The following is an 8094-nucleotide window of genomic DNA, read 5'->3' as shown; positions in this document are numbered from 1 at the left end:
CACTTCAAAACACACTTGTTAAGCTGTAATAGCCATTACCTTAAAGTTAAAAGAATTTGGTAGCTTTTTATTTGAAGATTCATCTGTGAAGAGATCAAACATCAGAAAGCCTTACAGGAATGCAGTGAGCCTTATTTGCAAATAAAGGTCTGAATTTTTGCACTATTTGTTTAAGCCGAGAGCTCATCAGAACACCCTTCAAAAGCAGTAATGGGATTTCAGAAAATTTTCATCAGTTTCATTAGATATGTTCATAATACTCACACATATGCATTCTCTAGAAGCACCAGTTTGTTGCTATCATTAAATGTATTAAATCAAATGTATTAAATTAATATGGAGGCAGTCTCCTGCTACCAGACAATCTTTTAGAGTCAGGAAGGAATAATCCCATGATTCCGAGGCTCCTGGGAGGATTTTACCAGTGTGCCAGACTGCCTTTACTGCTTTTAAAATACATGCTCTACTTTTCAGAAGATTTTAATCCTTCTCTGGCAGAGCCACCAGTGCACAGCACCACCTGACCACTGTACCATCTGCACTGAAGGAGTTTGCATTTCATATTTAGAAAAGAGCTGGAGACATCTGTAGAGAGCAGTCAAACCCCAGCCACCCAGGAAGAGCTATTGAGAATGTTCCAGTGTGACTGAGCACCCAGATTTACTGCTCCCAAGGAGTAAGATTATCACCACTACACTCAGTGCACTTTTAGAAAGGCCAGAACATCACTGCACACTCAAAATGCTGCCCCCAACCCCAATTCATGACACTTTGCATGCACATCTAATTTCAAAGAGCTATTCCTAATGCTGCCAGTAAATTGCTCTTTCTTCCTCTATTTTTAGGAAGGGAGATACAGTTACAGAACCCCTTCACCTAGTCTATAGTGCTTTAAATATGTAAGTGTCTATCTGGCAGGTGCTACAAAGAGGAAAGACAAAGCAGCTTTACCTCGATCTCCGAGGGAGCTGAAGGATCTCTCATTCTGCAGCAGAACCTGTTTCAGCTCCTCGAGCTCCGTGTGTTCCTTTGCGTACATGCGCTTCAGGTTTTCCACGTGTTGAATCATCACTTCCACAGCCTTGCTGACACGGCTCTCCTGACAGAGAGAGTGCAGCAGCAGTGAGAAAAAGAAGTGGCTCTGAGGAACTGCATCGTGTTTAGAGACTTTTATTATCCCCTCAAGCAGCTACTCCCATCTTGTATCATCATGCTCCAAGATCCTCTCATTTTTGTGCACCCTTCCAGAGTTTCAGTACAACCCATCTCTCAACACGTGCCCAGGTTACACAGGTCTCATTTCTCCAGTGATTACACCCATCCTAAAGCAAATTAGTCTTCATTTTCTAATTCCCTACAACTCCTCCTCATCTCTTTCTCTAATGTGCAGCCTCAGCTGCCACCCCGCTAGTATTGCCAAGTTATATTTTCATGCTGTTCTGTGCCATTATACACAATTAACATTTGAGCAGGTTTTTGTAAATTACCATAGATTTAACTTCCTAGATGCATTTTTCAGAATTACCATTAGAGCATCAAGACTGCAGTTACCACTTTGTACTACTGTGTTCCCTACCATATACATTATTTTGATGCAAAATTTTTTCTGGATTTTTGCTAGGTTGGGGGGGCAGTGGTTCATTTTAAGTCAGGACCATATTTCTGTTGTGTGTCTTTGCATAATGCTAATGCAATGTAGCTGCTCTCACTAATCTGTTAGAGTCCTCCTAACACCATAAACAGTGATCTGAGAAGAGAAAGCCAGGACTAAGCTGTAATGGTCAGTCTGCACTGCTTATGTGAAATTTCCAAATCCAATTCTGGAATCAGAAGCCTAGTAAACAGAAACTGCTGTCCCTTTACATTCAGAAGCTTTTAACTTTGTACAAACACATTTACAGGGAAACAGTTACCTGGTTAATAGCACCCAACATCTCTGCTCTACTGGCAACTCGGGCTGCATATTGGCTGAGGTACTGCAGGCTTTTCTGCAGCTTCTTAATTATCTCCCGTGCTTGGTTATCTTCTTCACACAATGGAACTAAAGCCTAAGAGGCATATAAGGAAGGGTAAAAATGGGAGCTATTGGTAGAGAAAGAACAGTGAGATTGTATTCATGTCCACACAGTCAAAAGATCAGCACCCAACATCTTTGATCAGTGTAACTTTATACAGACCTACAACAGGCAGAGGCTTCTCTTCACCTAGCATAAAACCAGCTGAAGAGAGGGGCTCTTGCCTGATGTGTGCACAATACAAAAATTCCCCACTGTTGGGGTGCATGATACATTCAGGTGAAGTGAACCCCCCTAATACTAAGCCTCTCAGTATTTCAACTGCATCACTTCAGGACTTTGTTCAGATTTGCTTATAATGTATTAGACACACAGCCTAGAAAGAGACATATTAAGAGGGAGACTTTCCCAGCTATTCATATCCCATCCACCTTACCAGCTTAGACCCATACTAACCTCTAACATCTTCAGAGCATTTGTGATCTCCTTTTTCAAATTTTCCTCAGCAAGGTCTCGGGACCTTTCTTCAAGCCTCACTCTCTTGTCCAAGGTAAACAAATCACATTTAAAACCTAAAGACAACCTCAGAAATTCAGCCTGTTGTGGGAGAGGAAAAAAATTCAGAATAATTCAGGTGACACAGAAGCTTTTAAAGTAGATTTGGGCACTGACATGACATCTGGTATTATACCCCACAAAGTTATAGGAGAGATCCAAAAGAGAAAGCAAACATGGCCCCACTTCTGCAAAGCTTCCTGTATACAGTGATGGGCAAATAATCTGCATTCTTTTAAATTAGCACATTCTGCCTGGGAAGAGGCCACAGCTCTGCTCCTTCGAGCTTCTGAACAAATATTTTAGTAGTGAAAGATCTTTTGTTCAGTTTTACAGATTGCCACCTTTTCCCTTCCCTTCCAAAATTTCCATAGGTCTTGGAGAGAGAGATTTCAGAAGAGAACTTACAGAAACACATCCAGTTTAAGCTACTCAGCATCATTCCTTTATGTGAGACAAGATACTAAATCAGGGCGTTTCAACAAGATCTTTCTGTTGTGTTGGATACTTCAGGATGGGAGCAGTCAAGACTTACCTCCACTTCTTTCTCACTAGGAGAGTCACTGTAGGATAAAGAGAAGCAATCATGTAACAGACTGCAGCTTTAAATCCCTATCTGCAGGTGATCATTGAAAGTTAAAACACTTACGGCTCATTTTGCTTTGTTTTATCTGCTTTAATGACACCTGCAATAGATGAACTCCCTGAAAAGAGAGAGAAAAGCTCTCAGAAATAAAAAACCAGCCTCCCAAAACTAACTTGTGAAAGTTATTTAAGCCCCAACAGAAGCCACTGTTAAAGGTTTTCAGTGTTAAGCTCCTGCCATTAAAGGCAATTTATGTACCTTGTAGTACATTAGGGTTGGTGTCAGTAAGACAGAACTGCACTGTCACTTGTACAAAGCCCCAAAAGTTAAATTGTTTGACTGGCTTTAACTGACATTTAATTAGTACAGGAATGCTAAATTATACATTTTGGGTTAAGTTCTCAGCCCATAGGTTCAGGATGTTACGTGATTTCCTACATTACTAACTTTTAGTCAGCTCCCAAGGCAGAAGGTGAGGTGAGTAGAAGAGAGATGTCTAAACACAGCTGAGTACCTGCTCATCTGTATCACATCATTACCCCAAGCTCTAGTTAGCATAGAGGATGCTGCTCCACAAATCTTTGGGGAGACTTGGCATGCCAGAACTGTTTCAAACATCCCAACTCCTTTGCAACTCTTTGGAAAGTTTCCCTTTCATCTAGAGGAAGATGGAGCTGTTGAGCTCAGCACACGGAGAAAACAGGAGCTGGTTTTGCACCCTTTCCTTTGCTCCAGTGCTAATCCATTTTCATGTCTAACTGCAGCTACTGTTCCTTGAAGTAAAACCTCTCAGAGCAGCTGGTGTGGGGCAGGCAGCTCTCTGCCCCTCTTCACACACGTTTTGGCACCAGTGAGCAAGGCATGCACTCCACTGAGCTACACCCATGTGTTCAGCAAAACCCACTTACCTTTCCTGCTGGGAACCACAGCTGGGGCTTCCTTACTCTGCTCTTTATTATTTTTCTTTTCCTGGTCCACATCCTAAAAACACAGAGAGTACTTGTAGCAAGGGAACAGCCACACCACCACTGGAGGGGTCTGGCCCCTCCTGAAGTGTTTTCCTAGGTCACTGCTCAGCCAGACCAGTTCCATCTTTCACTGGCACTGGGACTCTTACCGGGTCTTGCTTTAAAACAGTTTGAAATGAGGTTTTGTGTTCTTCCATCACAGGGCAGAATTCCTTCTTGGTCTGATCCATTCCTGGGGAGAAACATTCCCAAAACCATATGTAATGACAAAAACAAAACAAGCCTCCAACACTTAATGTACTAAAATAAAAATGTGCTAAAATAAATGTCAGCAAACACCAGGAGAGGACACATTAAGAAGGAAAAGCAGCAGCAAAGAGTGCTATAGAGAAGGAAGTATGGTGATAATGATACATGGCTTGGAAAAAATCCTCTTAAGTGTTACATGTCTACATTTAGGATGTTACTCCTGGTTGAAGTTCTAAGTTACTATAATATTCCCTCGGATAAATAAATTTCATTATTTTGCTACCAGCATGGGATTTTTTGTTTGTTTGCCATTTAAAGAGACATCTAAAAATAAAATTTTATTTGGAATTCCATAAGAACAGGAATAGGTAAAAACCCATGCACAAGCCAACAGAAGTGGTCAGAGTTGGTAATTCTCTCACTTTATGAAATACCAGATGAAGTCAAGAAATAGATTTTACCCTCATCTGCCATTACAGAGGATCTTGAGCACAACCAGGTCATGAAATGCATATGGTTGTGTTATATCAGGTGTACATAAGCTTCAAAAAGAGCCTGACACCTGGGCTGTCCTTTGTACCTAAAAACTGAAGGAGCAGGGTGCTTATAAGGCCAACAAAATAACTCTCCCAGAGGAGTGGTGATGAACTTGTAAGTTCAGGAATAGATGATGCCAGTTCAAACGCAACACAGACTTTAAATGCCACAATTTAGAAAAGCTTTAAACCAGGAAAAAATACCCTCCAGAAAGACAGCTATTAAAAAAAGATTTTAACAGGAAAGTATTTTAAGAAACTGAAGAAAGCCTGAGAATCAAACCCAAACAAATCACCTTCAAAACCAAACATCACACCTTCAGGTGTGAAGTGCTTTCTCTTTTCATCCTTCAATACAACCAACCACCTCTGCTTAGCATTCCCTCTTGTCCCTGCTGGTTTTTGCAGCACCCCTACATAAAGGTGCTTGGGAACCAGGTTGGGTAAAAAAATAGTGTGGTACTAGCAAAAACAAGAAGTGGAAATTCATCATTGCCTCCATTTTGGTACTAGAAGCACTTTCTATTCAGAGATGATCATCAGGCAGTTGGATTCTCTGACTTTAAAGCTATTTGGACTCTTTCTGACCTCTTTTACATACGTTTCCTCCTTGCTAAAGATACCAGGACCACATATGAAAATAAACAGGAGAGGCAAATTAGTAGAAAGTAAATACATTTGACTGAGGGCACTGAATTAGATTTCAGAAAGACAGTACTAAAGAAAGAAGCAAAAACCAAACAAGAAATGATGAAAAATATTATACTTAGAGAAAGGTTAACAAATGGTTACAACCAAGTACACACGTATATTCTGTGCTGCAGATAACTTTTCTTAAAAATATCTTAAATATGCCATGTTCATGTGCACAAGTTTTGTTTTACTTTTAGTTTTCAAGTGCAGAATCTGGTAAGAATAATTCTGTATCTTTTAGAGAAAGACAACCATACAGAAAAGCTCTTTATCCTCATCTCTCTTGACCCATCCCAGCTGCCTGTGTGCTGAGCATCAGTTTTGAAAGAGAGAGAAAAGTGTTATTTGGTCTAGCTGTGTCACTAAACTTCTCAAAACCAAATACATTTTCTTTCCTCCTCAAATTGCCTGGGGTTTAGTACTCACACAGTGTTTTGCCAGCTGAGCAAGCATCAAGATTTCACTAAGCTATTTCATGGTGCTGTAGGCGACTGGCCTCCTACAAGCAAGTAAAGCTTTATTCCTACTCAGAGTTTCAGAGAGGGCTGAAAGAACTAGCAGGAAAAAGTCAGGTTCAGCAACAGAATAAAAAAAAAACAAAAAAAAAACCACAAAAATGTGCTGGAACCAAGCTGGCTGTGCCAGTGCACTGCAGCAGCTACAGTACCTGGTACAGGACTGGCCAGGTCCTTATGGTTGTTTTTTTCCATGGCTACAGAACTTGGCACATCTTCCTCCTTTTCATGTGAGCGCTGGGGTGATTTTCCCTCCATAACAAGAGAGCCTAGAAATTCAGGCAATAGAAGACAGAGCTCTTACTGTCTGGTAAATGCACAGACTGGAGCATATCTCTATTTCCAAGACTTTCAGTGCAAAGTTTTCAGTGTGCCCCAGATGAAGGGCTTACCTCTTAGTGGTGCAGTGCTTTCCAAAGAGGATGCAAGAGCTTCTTGGGGTGACGTTAAGTGATCGCTGTCAAAATAAAATTCTTTCAGATATTCATCCATATTACACAATCTTGAGAAAGGTTTTTAAAAGCTTGCACAAAACCTAACCTGGGTGGGATCAGACTGGCTGGTTGTGTTGGCTCTGCACAGTCAATCTTAATGGAAAGAGAGAAGAGTTAGCATAATGCCATGTGAGTAGAAAATTAGTATATCCAAGTCTTAAGAATTCCCACCTCTCTGCCTAAATTATTTCAGCAGTGAAAAAGTAGATGGTTAATCTAAAGCCAGCCATACACACAGTATGCAGCTTAGCATGTTATTATCATTAGGAGTGATAACTGTTTCTGCAGAAATCTTCTCAGGAATGTTATACTCAGAGATGTATTTTTTTCCTGACTTCATGTTTTGCTTCTAAACACACATTTTCATCCAATGAATGCCATACGTGTTATGGCACCACCGTTCCATCTTAAGGCTGTGAACAAGATATATATTTTCAAGGCACTGACCTCAAATCCCACAAGTGAGGTGCACAGAGCTTCACTTGGCTTCACAGATACACTCTTTCAGGTAAAACCCAACAGGTTAATTTTAACAACTTAACTTAACAACTTAACTTTAACAACAAGCAGATGATTCAGAACAATTTGCATGCTATGTTGTACATTTAATCTCCTGTCTTTGAACGACACTGGTCTTCAATATGATGCCTAACAATTACCTCGCCAGTTCAACAGGCTTCAGGTCTCTCCCTTTGTATGCAAAAAGCAGAGAGGAATTCAGCAGTTAAAGGCTGCTATAGTTTTGCTCATGTTCCTTTTGTCACTAACAGTGCAGTTCTGGACCAGAGTGTTATCACAACACAGACAAAACCAACATCCTCTTAAGTCTTCTAGTATGGCAAGGGAGATAGTGAATGGGAAATACCCCTCTTCCTCACTTCACCCTGGATGATTCCAGCTTGCTAATTCAACTGAGAGCTTGGTCTCTATGGGTGAAAATACAGGGTCAAACAGAACTTTGAAGGGTTAGGTGGGGAATGACTTGTGATGAACTCCAACCCTACTGACGAAAAGGGGGTCAGAATAGGAAAAAAACCAACCCAAATTTATCTCCAAGCACAGAAGGTGTGAGGCCAGCCAGCTTTAGGTACTTCCCTACATATCAAGCATCCAAGAGCAACACTGAAGTATGTGGTGGGGAAACAAGAGAAAAATAGTATCAGCAAGTGATTATCTAGGTTCTGGTAATTTCCTCCCTAGAGTATCCTCAGAGGACCCAGGAAAACCAGCAAAATTGAAAACAAGTTGACCAAGGCACCCAAGTCACTTCCGAGAGGAACCCAGTGCTCCCAGCATCAGTAAGAGCCTTCTCTCTCTTTTCTCCACTCCTCCCCCCTTGGAGGCTTAACTGCACTCACAGAGCCTTGCCCCAGCCAGATGGATGTTTCCTCTGATGCAAATTCAGGCTATTTTTATTCTTATTTGAATTCTCTATTAAGCTTAAGGAAGTACAACACTGCATTTGCCTTGTTCAGGCCAGCAG

At 41.1% G+C, this 8094-nt stretch overlaps 1 protein-coding gene across 3 annotated transcripts in view; it reads right to left on the bottom strand.

Moving 5' to 3' along the window:
* Positions 1 to 8094, bottom strand: part of IRAG2 (inositol 1,4,5-triphosphate receptor associated 2) — a 53310-nt gene that overhangs the window by 3425 nt on the left and 41791 nt on the right. For all 3 annotated transcript variants that reach the window (XM_071733175.1, XM_071733173.1, XM_071733174.1), the window contains 11 exons: positions 6658 to 6704; positions 6510 to 6574; positions 6270 to 6386; positions 4274 to 4356; positions 4065 to 4137; positions 3220 to 3274; positions 3106 to 3133; positions 2472 to 2612; positions 1914 to 2048; positions 952 to 1099; positions 40 to 83 (listed from right to left, as the gene is read on the bottom strand). In XM_071733175.1, the coding sequence (XP_071589276.1) occupies positions 40 to 83; positions 952 to 1099; positions 1914 to 2048; positions 2472 to 2612; positions 3106 to 3133; positions 3220 to 3274; positions 4065 to 4137; positions 4274 to 4356; positions 6270 to 6386; positions 6510 to 6574; positions 6658 to 6704 (936 nt within the window). The remainder of the gene's footprint in view (positions 1 to 39; positions 84 to 951; positions 1100 to 1913; positions 2049 to 2471; positions 2613 to 3105; positions 3134 to 3219; positions 3275 to 4064; positions 4138 to 4273; positions 4357 to 6269; positions 6387 to 6509; positions 6575 to 6657; positions 6705 to 8094) is intronic.

This window comes from Heliangelus exortis, chromosome 1 (genome assembly GCF_036169615.1).
Source record: "Heliangelus exortis chromosome 1, bHelExo1.hap1, whole genome shotgun sequence".
Taxonomy (NCBI): Eukaryota; Metazoa; Chordata; class Aves; order Apodiformes; family Trochilidae; genus Heliangelus; species Heliangelus exortis.
This window is presented reverse-complemented; position numbering and strand designations above follow the sequence as displayed.